Source organism: Budorcas taxicolor, chromosome 10, assembly GCF_023091745.1.
Source record: "Budorcas taxicolor isolate Tak-1 chromosome 10, Takin1.1, whole genome shotgun sequence".
Classification (NCBI taxonomy): domain Eukaryota; kingdom Metazoa; phylum Chordata; class Mammalia; order Artiodactyla; family Bovidae; genus Budorcas; species Budorcas taxicolor.
The window spans coordinates 74,474,455-74,493,454 of NC_068919.1; the positions used below are offsets into that span (position 1 = coordinate 74,474,455).

At 38.6% G+C, this 19,000-nt stretch overlaps 1 protein-coding gene across 1 annotated transcript in view; it reads left to right on the plus strand.

The window, feature by feature from the left end:
- Positions 1 to 19,000, plus strand: part of SYNE2 (spectrin repeat containing nuclear envelope protein 2) — a 270,474-nt gene that overhangs the window by 133,821 nt on the left and 117,653 nt on the right. Inside the window, exons 53-59 of the mRNA XM_052647219.1 lie at positions 1,885 to 2,040; positions 4,592 to 4,732; positions 6,892 to 7,074; positions 8,412 to 8,549; positions 14,189 to 14,374; positions 15,978 to 16,100; positions 17,273 to 17,455. Of these exons, the coding sequence (XP_052503179.1) occupies positions 1,885 to 2,040; positions 4,592 to 4,732; positions 6,892 to 7,074; positions 8,412 to 8,549; positions 14,189 to 14,374; positions 15,978 to 16,100; positions 17,273 to 17,455 (1,110 nt within the window). The remainder of the gene's footprint in view (positions 1 to 1,884; positions 2,041 to 4,591; positions 4,733 to 6,891; positions 7,075 to 8,411; positions 8,550 to 14,188; positions 14,375 to 15,977; positions 16,101 to 17,272; positions 17,456 to 19,000) is intronic.

A 19,000-nucleotide genomic window follows, 5' to 3' on the forward strand; every position in this document is an offset into this window, starting at 1 on the left:
TGTTATATAGGCATGGTTGATTAAATCACTGACAGTTGGTGATTAACACAGTCTAGCCCTTCTCCCCTCTAGGGGTGTGGAAGTTCCAACCCTCTAATCACATGGCTGGTTCCCATGGCAACCAACCCCCTTCCTGAAGCTGTCATCCCCTACACACCCCCACCCTTCACCCACCCACCAAGGTCTTCTTATTACCATAAACTCCCTTAGGGTTGGAAAAGGCTTGTTATAAATAACAAAAGACACTCACCCCAATCCAGGAAATTCCAAAGGTTTTAGAAGCTGTGCCAGGAACTAGGGATGAAGACTAAATATATTTAGGAGAAATTGGGAGATTGGGATTGATACTCTATATAAAATAGATAACTAATGAGAATATACTGTATAACACAGGGAACTCTGCTTAATGCACTGTCGTGACCTGAATAGGAAGGAAGTCCAAAAGGGAGGGAATTTTTCTATATATATGGCTGATTTATTTTGGTATATAATAGAAACCTATACGACATTGTAAAACAACTATACTCCAATAAAAATTAATATGTAAAAACTCTAAATATATTTATTATATCACACTATCTATATATAAGTGCTTCATAGGTGGTGCAGTGGTAAAGAATCCACCTGCCAATGAAGGAAGAAAATGGCAACCCACTCCAGGATTCTTGCCTGGAGAATCCCATGGGCAGAGGAGCTTGGTGGGCTGCAGTCCATGGGGTTGTGAAAGAGTCGGACACAGCTTAGCAACTAAATATCAGTCTATACATAGGCTAAGGGTCATTTTCAGACCCATCTCTTTTCATTCCATTCAGTGGTAACAGGCAAAAGTGATGAAGCTTTGTTCAAAAGTTGCAGAGCTTTTGGTTTTCAATGAAAAAGGAAGCTTACTCTGGGTCACAGAAGCATTCTTCATGGGGAAGCCATCTTGGGGTAGCTCTGAATGAAGATCTGTACTCCCAGCGAGGTCTAGATAAACCGGGAGCACACTGTATCTGAACCCCACATTTGTCAGAATGGTGGTGTTCTCTGACTTTTCCTCTCTAGATTTGTTCTCTGCTGAGGGTTAAGAAAAGGAAAGCAGTGACATATCGGGGAGTCATTCAAAACTGTAATCATTCTTCAGTGTGGTGGCTCAATCCATTGACACAAATAATGCTACTGACTAGCTACTATAAGAAGGAAAGAAACCCCCAAAAGCCACAGGAAAGTCAAGAAGTGTTTTTCCACTTTATCTTTGGGAAACTTTCCCAAACAAATGAGTTTCTCCTTTATAATTAGTGCAGGAGAACGCAGATCAGATTCTGTTTCTAGGGCACTACCAATAGACGGTTTGTTCAGGTTTCTTTTATCTCCTAAAAACTCACATTCTTTACAGGGAACTGGAACCCTCCCTTTTGAAAGAGGTTGAGCTCCACTGGGCTGTCTAATTACCTGAAAGCAGACACTTCTGCTTCAAACACAGGGCTTTTAGTGGCCTTGAATCATTGTGATGTTAATGTAGGAAGAAGCAGAAATGGCAACAAGTTAATAATAAAAAAAAAATCTTTGAAACTTTTGCTACTAGCAGCTTTTTAGATCAAGACTGCTACTGAGATATACTTAAATCTTAGAGGTACTTTAGAAGCAGGAGATGTTGTAATGTCTTTTCAGGACAATGGTTTGACACTATGAAGAGATATCAAGTTTAATTCTTTACAGTTTAGAAAGCATCATCTAACCGAACTGAAGATCTCTCAGGCTTAATCAGCTTGTATCAATAGTGAGGTTTTGTCATGCAAAGTTTGCTCATTTAAATCATAAGGATGTGCTGGAAAGCAGCTTTCATTTTTAAAGTTAAACTTTTTCTCTGTCTGGGAGCATTTGAAACTCTCTTGATTTTTTTAGGAGCTTCAAAGCATTCTTAAGAAAGGGAAGCTAACTTTTGAGAATATTATGGAAAAACTACGAATCAAGTATTCTGAAATGTACACCATAGTCCCTGCAGAGATTGAATCCCAGGTGGAAGAATGCAGAAATGCTTTAGAAGACGTAGATGAGAAGGTAATAATGTTTGTATTCGTGGTATTATTTATGGAGGGGAAAGAATATAAAGAAGAAAATATCATTTAATATCACATTTTCATTTATCCTGATTCCAACTATGTCTGTTTTTATAGAGTTTAGTTGAGTGATAATTTTTTGTGAATTCAATACTGCTCTAAATAAGTGACAAACAGAATTAGTCTATTTATTTTTAGATGTCAAGATGCTTAGTTTTTCTTCTCTTGCACTTAAAAATAGAGTTATATATTGTCTTTTACTTGGCTTTCCTTTTTCTGGAAAGTCACTGTAAAATTTTGGACATGAATAATACTTTACCTTTAACATTTTGCAATTGCAACCAAGAGCAATAAGAATACACATTTCATAACTCACTAGGAATAGCACTTAACACACAGTGCCTTTCTGATGATGATGGTAACATAATTCTCACACAGTATTCCCAGACAAATCTTTTATACCTGAAAGTCCAGGTTGAAAGAGAGAATAGGAAATTTCCCTAGTACTTGGAGACATAAGAGATTAACAAGACAGTTAATTTTATTGTGTTATTTAAAGGCTGCCCCAATCCAATAGAGCACCGTTCAGTTTGGTCCAGAAGAATGCAGATTTTTGTATTGCTTTTTGAAGCCTAAAATACCTATAATTCAATAAGGTAGATATTAATTGCACACACAAAAAAACAGATTTCAAACTTATGACAGATTTCTTTGGAAAATTTAACCCATATAGAAAACATGTAAACTCCAAATAAATATTATAGCAAATCTTGTTTATTTGACACAGGAGATAATCTATTATGAGAAACTTCCCCAAGATTCATATATTGTTAGAAAATATATAAATGTTTTTGAGAGAAACTAAATTGGTTTTCCTGACTACTTCATGTGAAAATCCTTAACAAAGTGAATTAGTCATCAAAATTTACCTTTTAAATTTAGGGTTGAAAGTTTCATCTGTAATTTTTATATCTGTGTATGTCTGTAAACTGATTTTTATTGCATGGTATGTTTATAGGACCCATGCAGTAGACACAATACCATTCTGTGTAATTCAGATGGCTGCATACTTCACCTAATTCATGATCTCCTAGTATATGAAAATGATAAGCATTTCTGCCTGGAGAATAACTGCTTAAAATATCAGAAAGCTTCATTTCATGGTAATTTGTTAATATAGCAATAAAAAGCTAATACAGGATTAATTTTTTTCTACAAATCTTGACTATGGTATGGTCTGTGGGATAAAATCATTATATAAACTATCACTTATTATATAAATTCTAGCAACCTTATGTTGAGAAAAGAGCATAAGGCCTTGGTGTCTGATGGCTCAGGCTTCTTGTGATGAGTTCACCTACTACCTTGTTGTGTGACTTTAAGCAAGTTATTTAGCCTGAGTTTCAGTTTCTGTATCTGTATGGTATCTGCATTGGAAGGTTCAGCCTCAATGGTTGTACAAGTATAGTGGTTTTAAAAAGTGAATTAAAAGGATTATACAAAAGCATTAAATATTATCTGATTCATTGGGTTGGGAAGGTCCACTGGAGAAGGGATACGCTACCCACTCCAGTATTCTTGGGCTTCCCTGGTGGCTCAGATGGTAAAGAATCCACCCGCAATGCGAGAGACCTGGGTTCGATCCCTGGGGTGGGAAGATCCCCTGGAGAAGGGACCGGCTACCCACTCCAGTATTCTTGCCTGGAGAATCCCCATGGACTGAGGGAGCCTGACGGGCTACAGTCCACGGGGTCACAAAGAGTTGGACACGACTGAGCAACTTTCACTTCACTGGTTATTCAGTGGCTGCTTGGAGAAAGCTTTATCAACATAGTTTAAGGGGGGGGAAAAACAACCCAAGAACTCAAACTATCAGGCATTTGAAAAATGATACATTCAACATTTATTATCTTTCTGAGCACAAGTTATTTTCTTAGGTAAATCATTCCAATTAAAGAAAAATACACTGTTTAGCAGCTAGATTTCTAATTGCTAGGAAAACATATACTAGAAACATTCACATAGAAAAACTAAGCTTTTTTGCTGCAAGAAACAGCTAACTTTAGAAGTTTTTTTCACCCAAATAAATATTAAGGTGAGGATTACATTTTTTACATCAGATTAAGAATGTTTGCTTTTATTGAAAACAGATCAGTGCAGAGGATTCTCTCATAAAACGGAGAGACTGTATAATAAATAATTTTTCTCCCAGGAATTCTTTCCTATCATTTGCTCCCTTGGAGTTTATAGTTTTGCCCAGTACAGCACACAGCTGTCATACACACTGTGGATTACATTGAGCAAAATGTTGTTGGTCAGTTTTCTTTTTTTCAGGTTGGCTTTAAAAGTTCAGATCAACCCAGCTGCCATTTCCTAGTCCGCTAATCTACCCTCTTATTTTGGCAGTAGTCAGTATGGTTCGGAATTTTTCCCAGACCTTAAGAAATGCGTACAAGTAAAATTTCAAACTTGTTTGACTGCCCCTTTTAGTATTTGAACCTCTGAATAGAGTGCAGAAAACATCTCTGTTGTGTCTTTCTCACTTGTAACAGATTAGCAACGAAGTCCTGAAAAGCTCACCGTCATATACAATGAGTAGAAAAATAGACGAAATTAATAATGGGCTTCGTAATGTCGAAAAGATGCTACAGCAGAAAAGCAAAAATATTGAGAAAGCTCAAGAAATTCAAAAGGTAACTTCCTCCCTTAACTTCCTTCAGCATTTGGTGTATTCCTTGTTCATTAATCATCACAGGGGTCTTAACCCAGATTTAAGGGGCCTCCTCACTGACAGTGTCACCTGCAATGCCTTGATGGAGAAAGTTGCATTTAAGAATTGTGATGTTTCTTCCGTGGTGGGAATAGACCCAGACTGCTGAGAGCTTGTGATTGTGAACCAGCCTTTTCACAAGGGAAGAAAAGTAAGGCCTATCTTGGGAAAACTGACATATAAAAATATTTCAATAGGATATGAATAGGATTAACAGCTTGTCTTTAGACTGCCAAAGGAAAACAGAAAAAAATAAAAATTTCAAATTTATTTCCCATGCAAAATGTCTTAGGTTTTAGAATGGTATATAAACATAATATTCTGCCTCTTAACTTCTAAGTAAACTCCTGAGTGTTGGAAACATTCTGTTTTACATTTTAAGGAAATATTCTACTATGAATGGAAACTTTAAAAAATAGGGCTGAGAGAGACTTCTGGTTGTCCAGTGGCTAAGACTTTGTGCCCCCAGTGCAGGGGCCTGGGTTCAATCCCTGGTCGGGGGACTAGATCCCACACGCTGCAACTAGAAGTTCACATGTTGCAAGTAAGCAACTAAAGATCCTGCATGCCACAACAAAGACCCAGCACAGCCAAATAAATATTAAAAATAGTTACAAGAATCCATCTTAAAAGTCCTAATCACAGGGGAAAAAAATTTTGTAATTAGGTATAGTGATGGATTTTTTTTGTTGTTGTTCCAAAACCCAGGATTATGGATTTTAATTAGACTTATTGTGGCAATCATTTTGCAGTAAATAGAAATAGTGACCATTGTGCTGTACACCTAAAACAAATAAAATGTTATCAGTTCTACCTCAATTTTTTTTAAGTTATCCTCGGACAAGTCTCACTTCTTATCACTCCCCTTCCGTCTATTCCCTCCCTGCAGTTAAACCTCTCCTTTGGTTTCTAATTTAATCTGATTGTGTTTCTTTTGGTAAAAAGAAGCAAATAATTATAAATATTGAAAGAAATCATTGTACCTGTTGTATGTGTTCTTCCTTAAGAAGACAGAGTGTGTATATTCTTTTAAAATAAGGTGAACAAGAATTTGCTCACAAACGATCATACCTGCCTTTGCTTTGTAGTCCCCTCTAAACCAAATAAATGTGATGTCAAGGGATAAAAAATTAAATTAAAAATAAAAATAGGTCAGAATATGGCTCGCCATTGGACAAAATCCTGGGTTCTCAATAAGCAACTTAACCAGATTTTTCCATTTCTAGAAATTATGTTCTTAGGCAGATATTAAGTAATAATTGAATATTGCCTTTGAAATTTCCTCACCCCAGACAAGTCTACATTTGAATCCAGTCTATTGGTTTCTTGAACCAAAGGCAGTTGCTACTAATACATGTGGCTAGAGTTTCCTGCCTCTGCCTTACTGTGAGTCAGAGCAGATATTTTCTTTTTATCATTTTTTTTAACATTTATAAGAATATATATACTGGTCTAAGACAGGTATTTACCCAAGCCCTTTTAAAATGTTACCTCATCACTCTGGAAAGATTAGGTTAGGGTTATGTTGACCTTGTTTGGTGTCATTCATCTCTGAAAATGCCCAGGACTTTGTGCCCCCTTACAGCTAATTTGTACTGAAATGAATACAGTTAGAGTTAAGAGCTGGAGAAGGAAATGGCAGCCCACTCCAGTGTTCTTGCCTGGAGAATCCCAGGGACGGAGGAGCCTGGTGGGCTGCTGTCCATAGGGTTGCACAGAGTTGGACATGACTGAGGCAACTTAGCATGTATGCATGCATTGGAAACGGAAATGGCAGCCCACTCCAGTGTTCTTGCCTGGAGAATCCCAGGGACGGAGGAGCCTGGTGGGCTGCCATCGATGGGGTCACGTGGAGTTGGACACGACTGAAGCGACGCAGCAGCAGCAGCAGCAGAGTTAAGAGACCTCGGAAAAAGTGTCTTCCAGTTCAGGTCACATGCTGTCGCTGGGCATAAGTGAAAAACTTTGACTGCAGTGTTGTCTCTGTCATGTTTGGGAAGCACTTACAAGTACAGACACCGTGTGAAAACTTAGAAATTAACATGTTCTTCATCCCAACTGACTTATGCTTTTCGTCTGCAGAAAATGTGGGATGAGCTTGATCTCTGGCATTCCAAGCTAAATGAGCTGGATTCTGAAGTTCAGGACATTGTTGAACAGGACCCAGGACAAGCTCAAGAATGGATGGATAAATTGATGATTCCTTTCCAGCAATATCAGCAAGTATCACAGAGGGCAGAATCTAGAACCTCACAGCTAAACAAGGTATGGCTGTAACAATACATAATAGCTACACCAAGCCAGTGATAGTAGTGAAATGGGTTTAAAACAGAAATACGTATTCAGAGGCAGCTGGTTTCCCTTGAATTGCCAGTTTTAGGACCTGAGGCTAGAGCCATACCATAGGTTCAAGTGGTCATTGAGGGGACAGATTTCGCAGCTGGAGAAACTGGTATCTCAGTCCTATAACTAAATTCTACCAACAATGAGAATGAACTTGGAAGAGAAACCTAAGCTCAAGATTGGGCCTTGATTACAGCCTTGTGGCATCCTGAGCTGAGGACCCACCTAAGCCATGCCTGGACTCATGAGCCATGGAAACTATGAGATAATAAAGTGAAGTGAAGTGGCTCAGTTGTGTCTGACTCTTTGCAACCCCATGGACAGTAGCCTACCAGGCTCCGCTGTCCATGGCATTTTCCAGGCAAGAATACTGGAGTGGGCTGCCATTTCCTTCTCCAGGGGATCTTCCCAACCCAGGGATCAAACCCGGGTCTCCTGCATTGCAGACAGACGCTTTACCGTCTGAGCCACCAGGGAAGCCCAGAATCCAAAAGTCAGACCACATAGGATTTCCCAGGCAGTCCAGTGGTTAAGACTTTGCCTTCCAGTGCAAGGGGTGTGGGTTTGATCCCTGCTCAGGGAGCAAAGATCCCACATACCTTGTGACCAAAAACCAAAATATTAAACAGAAGCAATATTGCAACAAATTCAATAAGGACTTTAAAAATGGTCCACATGAAAAAAAAAAAAAAAGCTTTAAAAATAAGCCAGAGCACACAAGGATTCTGGGTGAGAATTAGACTTCTCAAGAGGTAAGAGAGGCAGGCAAACTCAAGTGGAGAGAACCAGAAAGAGAACATCATTTGGGAACAAGACACCCCCGCACTCCCTCTAAGTAAGGATCATGGTGGATGAGTTGTACATGTGATCTAGCAAGAGCAAGGCAGGAACCTACTCTCAGAAGGACTTAGATGCTGCAGGACAAGGCCCTGTACAGGAAAACAAAATGGAAACCCAGTTTTCAGAATGGAGCATAAAATGGGAACCAGGCCAGTTGCAAAGCTAGCTTGGAACCCTTGCTGAGGCCTGTAGTGTTGGGATCCTTCCCACTTCTTCAATCCTTCCCACTTGTGGCCGGGATTCAGTTGATAGATTGAAGGATGGAAAGCTGGAGGGGGTGGACAAGTGGCCCAGCTGAGGGGCGGGGAGCCCTGTGAGGCCTGATACCACTGACTCACAGCAACCAATTCTTTATTCAAGAATCATTTGACTCAAGGAGGAGGCATCAGACTGAGTTTGGTTCTGCCTCTCTTTCACAGGCCACAATTAAGATGGAAGAATATCATGATCTTTTGAAGAGTACTGAGGCTTGGATAGAAAATACCAGTCATTTGCTGGCTGATCCTTCAGACTATGACTCTTCAAAGACACTGAGTCACCATGCTAGCACCCTTCAGGTGAGTGTTCTTTCATTGTTTCCTGGGTGTCATAGAATGTATATAATGATTAATGGCTTAGCCTGACCATCATGATGCTTTCCTCCCTGTCTTTCCTATAAAAGACAACCTTATCCTGAAGCATGCCAAATGGCAGAAGGAAGTTGGGGAGAGTGGCAGGCTCTAGATAGGGATTTTGGAGACCAGGATCTAGTTCTTTGTGTCCTCGTAAGTATGTCATGATTTTTTGAATAAGTCACTGTGTCCTCCATGGGCCATGGTTTTCCCCATTTATGAAGTGAGAATGTGGCACTGAATGGTGGTGATGGTTTTGATCATAGAATTCCAAGGCGGCTCCCAATAGTCCTGTTCCCTGGTGTACATGACCTGTATAATCCCCCTCTCTTGAGTGTGGGCAGGAGTATGAGTATGTGATGGGAGAGTCACTCTGTTGATTAAGCTACAGCATATAGATAAGTATATGGGATAGTCACTCCCATGAATACATGACTGATCATGGATCTATGATTTTAAAACTCCCTGGTAACAGACTAGAGTAAGATTCTCCTGCTAGAGTGAATAAGTAAGACCTCATACCATGAGAGGTCTTCCCAGGTGGCACTAGTAGTAAAGAACCCACCTGCCAATGCAGGAGACTTAAGAGACAAGTGTTTAATCCCTGGGTCAGGAATATCCCCTGGAGGAGGAAATGGCAGCCTACCCCAGTATTCTTGCCTGAAAAAGCCATGGACAGAGGAGACTTGTGCGCTATAGCCCATGGGGTTGCAAAGAGTTGGACTCAACTGAGCACACGTGCATAGCATAGCATACTATGAAAGGACCCTAAGGCCAGGACCCTTGGGTAGCCTCCAAAGTCAACAGCCCACAAGAAAACTAGAATCTCAGTCCTACAGCTAAATTCTACCAACAATCAGAATGAACTTGGCAGAGAAACTCACAGTCTGATGGCACCTTGATTGCAGCCTCATGGCATCCTGAGCTGAGGAGACCCACCTAAGCCTGGACTCATAAGCCATGGAAACAATGAGATAATAATTTTGTTTTATTTTAAGCTGCTAAGTTTGTGGTAATTAGTTATATAGCATTAGAAAACTAATCTGTCATTCCTTCCAGTACTGGCACGCCATGATTCTAAATTTCCTATCTCCTTGCTGGTGTTCCACAGATGCCCTGTGTTTCCATGCTAACCTACAAAGACAAAACAAATAAAAGTCTTTTGCTACTCAGGGCCATGACTGCTAGAAATCTTCTGGATGCCAAGTGTTGGCTTAAACTTTATTGTGAAGGGATATTTCCCTTCTCTCATATTATTCAGCCATGAGAAAGAATCTCTTAGGAGACGGTTTATCCTATAACAGCTTTTAGAGTAATCAGACCTCAAAGCTGATCTAGCTCCTTTTTTATATCTTCTAAGTAGCACAGTGTGTCCCTGAGTAACAGCTGACTTCATACCTCCTGGTGTTTGAGATTTGTTGCCACACTTTTTTCCCTATGGTAACAATTATAACAAAGATATTGCATTTTCACCTACTTGTTTCTTTTTACCCTTGCCTGTAATTGCTGCCCCCACCTCTTGGGTTGATGTTCCACATATCCAAAGCATGCCATCTTTCTATTTTATTTCAAATCACTTATTTATTTTTGGCTGCACCAAGAGTGGCATGTGGGATCTCAGTTCCCCAACCAAGGAATGAACCCATGTCCTCTATCCTGGAAGCTCAGAGTCTTAACCACTGAACAGCCAGGGAAGTCCTTCATCTTTTTGTTCTAAATCACCTGTATTTTTATCCTTTTCAAGAATTTTGCAAAGACGGAAGAGGGGAATGATGCTTGTTTTTTCTCAAATTCTTCTTAGGAGTTTTTTTTTTTTTAACTGTACAAGAATGAACTCACCCCGAAACAGCTGAGCTATTACTGTCTTCTTCTGACACAGTGTAAAAGTGTGGAAGTGTCTCTCAAACTGTTCAGGACACCCTTCTTTGCTGGCCTTTGTTTAGGAGCTGGAACTGAGTAGAATTTAGGTTATTTGGTGGAGAAGTAGGGACAAGGGGCCATGCAGGCTGGTACCCACAGAATGTAACCTAGTAAATCCCCAAATGGGAGATAAGTCATAAATAGTTACATATGAGTACCTCACTTTGTTCCTGTTTGGAAAATAGTTGTCCTACTGTAGAATGTTGTTGTTCTTTAGTCACTAAGTCCTGTCCAACTCTTGCAGCCCCATGGACTGTAGTCTGCCAGGCTCCTCTGTCCATGGTATTTCCCAAGCAAGAATACTGGAGTGGGTTGCCATTTCCTTCTCCAGGGGTCTTTGCAACCCAGGGATTGAACCTGGGTCTCCTGCAATATGAAGTGGATTCTTTACCACTGAGCCACCAGGAAGCCCTGTACTTCCCTTAGTAGCCTGCAGCAAAAGTAGGATTTGGAAAAGATTGGATGAGAGCCCTGAATAGGAGAGTTGGATGTTTCAAGTTTGGGGCTACATACATATACTGCTGTGCAACTCATTACTCCTAAAGTTATCCGCTTAAAACAAGAAACACTTCATATCTCACGGTTCACGTGGGTCAGAAATTCAGGCATGGCTTTACCTGAGTGCTTCTGGCTCAAGGTCTCTTAAGAGAATGCAGTCAAGGTGTCAGCCAAGGGTGTGGTCTCATTTGAAGTCTCAGTTTGGGTGAAGGAAGAGAGAGGATGCACTTCCAAGTGCATCCACGTGGTTGTTGGCAGGCCTCAGAAGATCCCCTTCCATTCGCAGACAGATAAACCTCTCTCCAAGACTGCCTCATGGTGTGGCAGCTGGCTTCCTTCACCATGAACAATCTAAAAGATACTGAAGAGCTCCCAAGACAGAAATGGTCTCTTACAATCTAATCTTGGAAGTGACAGCTCATCATTTCCACCATATCTTCTTAGAAGTGTATCAGTAAGCTCAGTCTACTTTCAAGGGAACTGATTATAAGGACATGAGTGCCAGGAGGTGGGGACTGCATGTGTGTGTGTGAGTTGCTCAGTCGTGTCCAGCTCTGTGACCCCATGAACTGTAGCCTGCCAGGCTCCTCTGTCCGTGGGGATTCTCCAAACAAGAATACTGGAGTGTGGGTAGCCATTCCCTTCTCCAGGGGATCTTCCCAATTCAAGGATCGAACCCAGGTCTCCTGCATTGCAGGCAGAGTCTTTACCACCTGAACCGCCAGGGAATCCCTATGAGCAAAGCTACTGAAAACAATGATTTACAGATCTTTGTGTGGACATGTGTTTTCACAGATTGCTGGCTCTTACAGTATTTAGCTAGATCAGAAACTGCCAAATTATTTTCCAAAATGGCTGTACCATTTTTCATTCCCACTAATGAGTTCTAATTGATTATCCTGTATTTTTGTCAGCGCTTGATATTTTCTGTCTTTTACATTTTACGCTAGTGACATGTAGTGGTATCTCATCGTGATTTAAATGGCATTTCTTTAATAACTAATGATTAATTTATTTGAGCATTTATTTGTATACTTGTCATTTGTACACTTCCTTTGTGAAGTCTGTTCAGTTTTTCTTTATTGCCCAGTTTTAAAATGGGTTGTCTGTCTTTTTATTATTGAATTATAAGAGTGATTTATACAGTATTCTAAAATCCAGTCCTTTATTAGAAATGTAATTTACAAATATTTTTTCCCAGTTTGTGGCTTGTCTTTTCATTCTCTCAATGTTATATTTCAGAGATCAAATGTTATTACTTTGATGGGGTCTAATTTATAAATATTTTTTTCATTTATGTATTATTCTTTTGTATTGTATCTAAGAAATCTTCTAACCCAAGGTCACTAGGATTTCCTCATATCTTCTAGAAATTTTATAGGTTTAACTCTTAGTATGTTATGAAGTGAGAATTACGGTTCACTTTTATTCTTCTTGGGTAGCCAATGGTTCTAGCACCACATTTTGGAAGGACTCACCCTTGAATTACTTCAGTGCTTTGTTGAAAATCAATGACCTGTCTGTCATATATGTGAGTCAGTTTCTGGACCATCTTATTCTGTTGATCCATGTGTCTATTCTTTTACCAATATGATACAACTTTGATTACTACAGCTTTGTAGTAAGTCTTGAAATCAGGGAGCTTAAATTCTTCAACTTAGTCCTTCTTTTTCAAATTTGTTTTGGCTAATCTGAATCTTTTGCATTTCCATACAAGTTATATAAGTTTTAGAATTAGCTACTGTATCTGTGCAGAGGTCTGTTGGAATTTTGAGTGGGATTGACTTAAATCTAGATCAGTTTGGTGAGAATTTACATCTTAGCCATATTTACTGTTCCTATCTAAGAACATGATGTTTCTCTATTTATTCTGGTCTTCTTTAATTTCTCTTTAAATTGTTAAATTTATACCTGTGTATTTTTTGATGCTATTGTAAATAGTATTATTGGAAAAAGCATTGGTTTTAGTTTTGGTTTCCTTAAAGTTTTCTTCTGCTGGGATTTTGAATGAAGTCAGTAACCTGGTTAATTTTAGACTTGATTCTAGTCTAGAAATGACTAGATTTCTAGTTGCATGGTCTTTCTCACGTCAGTTATTTTTTATGAAATTATCTGAAGGCAACATTATCGGGTTGAACATTTCCAACAGGTGGCTGAGATATTTTGATATCTTAAGTTTGAAAGTTAATGATTATAATTATTAAAAGGAAAAAAAGAAAAATTATAAGGAAGAGAGACTGAGAGACTTTAAAAATGGATGTTTTCCATTTTTCTTTGGTTTTATCAGCTAGAACTCTTTGGTATCAAGTTATTCAAGTCACCTCAAGCTATATAGGGTTGTCTCACAGAAGTCAGTGACTCCACGTGGTAAGGCCAAGGAGGAGACTGGCACCAGGACTGGCAAGCCACAGGACTGCCTCTTCATTTCTCATCTTGGCTTCGTTTATATATTTCTCCGAAGCCCATGTTCCCAAAATTACAAATCAGCCAACTGAATGGCTTTCCTGGCCCTAATTCCAAGTGTATAGAGGGATGGACTTACAGGTCAGGTGTTTCTGATTCTGTTAATGATGGTGGAGGAGCAGGGCTAGGTGCTGTAAGATAGCTGCTGCAAGCCCACTGAAATGGGGTAGACAGTCCATAGTCACTACTGCCACTGAGAGGAATGTTCAGTTTCACTGTTGTGCAGTTCTGTCTGACTCTTTGTGACCCCATGAACTGTACCCTGCTAGGCTTCCCTGTCCTTCACTATCTCCTGGAGTTTGCTTAAGCACATGTCCATTGAGTCAGTGATGCCATCCAACTATCTCATCCTCGGTCACCCTCTTCTCCTCCCACCCTCAATCTTTCCCAGCATCAAAGTCTTTTCCAGTGTTTTATCACGAAAGTGGAAATGAACAGGAGTTTGAAATATTGAGACAAATTCAGATTTTCTCTGATTTAATTTTTTTTAATTAAGGTATAATTCACATAAACCACTTATTAGTTTCAGGTGTCCAATAGAATTATTCAATATTTGTATGTATTGCAAAATGATCACTCACATTAAGTCTAGTTGACATCCATCACCATACATAGTTATAGAATTTTCTCTGTTTTAAATTTTGATTACCTTGTTCCAATATCTTGATGCTTCTCTCTCATTTTTCATGTTTTCCGTTATCTAGATGGCTTTGGAAGATTCAGAACAGAAGCACACTCTTTTACATTCAGTTTTTACAGATCTCGAAGACTTGTCAGCGATTTTTGAGACAGATGACTTAGCACAGTCCATACAAGAGTTAAGTCATCAAGTAGCAGCTTTACAGCAAAGAATCACAGAAAGTCTTCCACAGATTCAGCGAATGGCTGATGTAAGTTGGCACTATAAAGATGTAACTTCTTATTTTAAGTTTATATTTCATTTGGTAAATTAGAGTTAAGCTGCCAGTCAGTTCCTACAAAGACACATTGATCTGATATATATTTTTTAATTTGTTATTTTTTGAATGATACTTGACTTTGTGCCCTATAGTAAAACTACAATAAAAAATCATATCCCCATTTTCAGTTCAGAAGTGGTCTTTTAAAAGGGAGGAACCTTGGTCAAATATGCTCAGTGTTTTCTCTTTGTCAGAGAGGAGATAGTATTGATTTTAAAGCACAAATTAGCAAAGAGGGAATTAAAGCAGACAACTTCCCAAGACTTCCGTGACCTATAGCAAATATTTATTGAGGGGATGCTATATATGAGCCACTGGACTTTTAAATAATTTTATTTATTTTAGCTTGAAACGTGTGAGGCATTTATCTAAGGACGGAGTCACACAGCAAAGGCAGACGCAGTTAGTCTTAATAATTTACCTTTTACTTCTCAGTTACATTCCCTGCAATACACTTAAGTAACTTCAGAGAATCATACTTGTGAAATATTCTTATTCCAAAATTGTTAAATGTGTCTACAACTTTCCACAGAAATTACCATAAAATGCATTATATACTTTTATATACTTTCTTAAATGTAAGGTGCAGAAAATAATTTCAATATGATTGAACTTCTCATAATATGAAGACATCACTATAAATTACTATAATTACTGCTTCATTTGCTTGTAGAGTTATGTTTGTCCTGTATTGAATGGCTCTAAATTGCTATAATTTGAAACCCTTTGTCAATTTCTATGTAGTTTTTTCTATTTCCTTCATTATTAGGCATACCTTATTTTTGCTGCAGTTTATTTGCATTAAGCTCTAGAGATCTGAAGGCCCTCTTACAGTGTGAGTGGACTTTAAAATGTAGGTTTTATAGCACATGTTCTTAAATATGTGGGTTTGATAGCAAAAATTGCAGCGTTTTTACTGTAATGTTTTGGCCATGTTCTAGAGGTTGACATTGACAGGAGAATAGCCACTGGACAAATGATCTATTGTTTATGTTAACCTGAGTAGGTTATAAGGTAATTTAATGATGCTGCACATAACAACAGTTAGTTAGGGAATTGGCAAGAAAATCTGTCAATTTTCTAGCTCCTTGTGTGTTTGTTTCCCAAGGGTGACTGTATCATTCTACTTAGAGCAGTAAGAATTTTTTTTCAACATTAGACCCAGTTGTATTCAAGTGTTTGAGCACATTCCAAAGATAAATCTAAAGAGTTTGCACATAATTGACAATTTACTTAAAATTGGTTCAGATGCATTCTGCTTTTGTTCTCATAGCATAAATAATTAAATACTGGCCTCTCGAGGATCTTTAACCAGCAACTATATGCAGTGGTTTGTGGTGTTACATGCCATTACTAACAGAACAGTATTTTTACTGAAAACAATCTACTTTATCTGTGAAGCACTTTGTTCATTTTTAAGAGATACAAGTGGCAAACATGTTTTGGTTAAACATGAAAATAAATGGCAACAAATTGTGTTTTATAAAGATGATTAACATACACTGCATGAGTGTGTTATTTTATGAAATTCTAGGATGTGGTTGCCATTGAAACAGAAGTAAAATCAATGGAGAAGAGAGTTTCAAAAATCAAAGCTATCCTGTTATCCAAAGAGATATTTGACTTTTCACCTGAAGAACATCTTAAGCATGGAGAGGTAAGCATAGACCTGTTTAAAAATCTTTTCTCTTAGTACTTATTATGCTTATTTTAAAATATGTAATAATATGTGAGTAAGAGCAAGATCAAGTTGAAAATGACTATAAATATCATGTTTTAAATCCTATTCATAGTGGTCTCTGTATAAAGATCATTTTCCTGTAAGGTATTTTTTCAGTTAATTTCTTCCTAAAACTTCAGGGTTTGGCAGTTTTTCCTTCAAGTCAAACCTAAGTGTTTAATAGTCTAGGAGCTTACGCCTCCTTACTCTCTGAGTCAGGAGAACTGGGTTCCAGCCTCAGCTGCTCTGCCCCTTTGCCTTTACACGATTGGTTAATATTTCTTGGATTTGCTTTCATGACTATGCAGTGGTAATGCAGTGATTATGTTGGACAATTATAACATGTACAGAGCCTCTAGCACAGAAGCTGGGACATACTGAACAGCAGGCAGATGTTGGTTCCCCCTCAGCCTATCAGTTAAGAGCATGGACTTTGGGCTCAAGCAGCCCTGGGTTCTAATCCCAACCCTGCTTTTTTGTGGTGTGTCCCCATGTGGGTCTTCTAACTTCTGTGAACCCAATTTCCTTACCTGTTTTGATCTCTGCCTCCTAGGACAGTTATGAACATTAGAGGAAATAATGTATATGAAATGCTTAGTAAAGTGAATATGCTCTTGTAGTTTATTCACTATGTAAATCCAGATTTCTATGGACAGGATGTCATTAAAGTGAAATAGAAGTATACTTTTGAGACTTAAGAAATTTGACAGGATAGTTATCCCTTCAGTGCAGTAAGCATTTTTTGAGGGTCTGTTAGTGGGAAGCCCTGTGCTGGGTGCAGTTGCTGTGAGAGTTTGTAAGGGGGCAGTACCTACCTTACATGGCTCACTGCCTGGCGACAACACAGAAAGCAAAACAATGGTTCTACAGACAGAGGTGGGAGGGGAGAAGGAAGGAAAGGCTGTCCAAATGCGTCATGTTGTGCTGGAGGGTACTTTTGCCCCAGGCATTCTTTCCTGACACCCCCTAACTACCAGATCGCAAGTAATATTAGTTCTTTTCAACCTGAGCTAAGAAACTGTTTCAAAACTGTAAGGACAAAAGTTTAATTTTTAATTGACTTAAGAGTGGCCTTTTTGTCCCCCACTTGTGTACCATGTTTATCTAAGGTGATACTGGAAAATGTACGTGCCATGAAGAAAACCATTGCTGAAATCGTGTCTTACCAAGTGGAACTGAGGTTACCCCAGACAGGAATGAAACCTCTGCCTGTGTTTCAGCGGACAAATCGGCTTTTACAAGACATAAAACTGTTGGAAAACGTGACTCAGGAACAAAATGAATTGTTAAAGGTGAGTGGCTTATGATGACAGCCAGCCTGTTGGATGAAAATGTTCAGCAAAAGCTGGTTTTATTTTCAGTTTTAAGGGTTGAGTCGATCAAATTCCCATGACAGTAAGACACTGCCTGTGTTGATTCTTTTTGGTCTCTTCCAGTATTATTATCCAGGAGCCAGCATTGATATAACAGAGTATTTTATTGTTCAGATGGAACTAACATGATTTTTTCTTAGCTCTTACCCTTGTTCTGGTTGAAGACATTGAAGCATAGTTATGGTCTGTTTCATTCCGTTCTTTAATAATCAAAGATCTACATGGGTAAAATGCTATGGGAAGAGAGTCAACCTGCATAGTGCACTTGCAGTCACATGAGGCTGACGGACCCAACACTAATCTCTTTATACATCTCAGTTGCTTTCCTTTTAATCATTTCATTTTATTACCAACATGATGCAGGTGAAGTAGGCACTTTGCCATTTTATTTTTACACGTTAGGAGACTAGTGTCCAAAGGTTAGGTGATTTGATAAAATACCAGAGTTAACATGTGTCAGGATTAATTTATGTACAAATAAGACAAAAATTTGGGTTTCTTGCCTCCTAGTAGTATTCTTCATATTAGAGTCTCTTCTTTCTAACTGATGGCATCTTCTAGCCTCTCCCTGAGGGCTTTCTTTTTATTCTTACATTTTGATTGATCTCAAGCCAAAGAATAGATAGAAATTGCATTTTACTTTGGTTCAGTTCAGTTCAGTTCAGTCACTCAGTCGTGTCCGACTCTTTGCGACCGCATTTGGTTTGTGTTTCTAAATCAACAACCACTCCTATAGGAAAAAAGTTCCTGAAAGAGCCACGGACTTTTCAACCCTCTTGGCAGACTCCCACATTCTGCCTACTGTTGTTGATTAGGGGGTCAGGGTAGGAGAAAAAGTGATCTTTCCTTCTTCCCACTTATCCCCTGGTTATAGAAAGAAAACTGCTATCTCTTTCTCCCTCTTCAGTTTCATTCACATTTGGTGATCACTCTGTTCTCCTAAGATTTGAGGATATTGTATCTCTGGTTTGAGTCTTAGCTCACAGTCTGTCTGGCCTAGCTACTGATCTGGGTGACGTTATTTCCTAACATCCACAGGGAGAGAAAAGATCTGGCACTTAATGTACTTTTTTTTTTTAATAATATAAAGAGAAAACAAAAAGCAATGATAGAAAGTTTGATCTATTTTTCATCTTTTTGTTTTTTATTGGTCTCTCGGTTAGAGAAAGAAAATAACAGTCCTGACTATGTTTTAAAATGACTCCTTCACAAGATAAAAGGGGGAAATAGAAGAGGAAATTAGGTTTTGTACCAAGTTAGATATCAAGCTGTGCTGCTAAAATTTTCCATCTTATTGTGTTAGTGGAAATCAGATATCTTCTCAGGTATTTCAAAGCTAAGTAAACTGATAGTAATGAAAATCATAGAATATGGTGCATTTCTTTTAATTTCTAGTTAGATATTGTAAGTGCTCTCATTGTAGAAAATAAGACAAATTACTTTTGAGGGGAGTAATGGGATGTA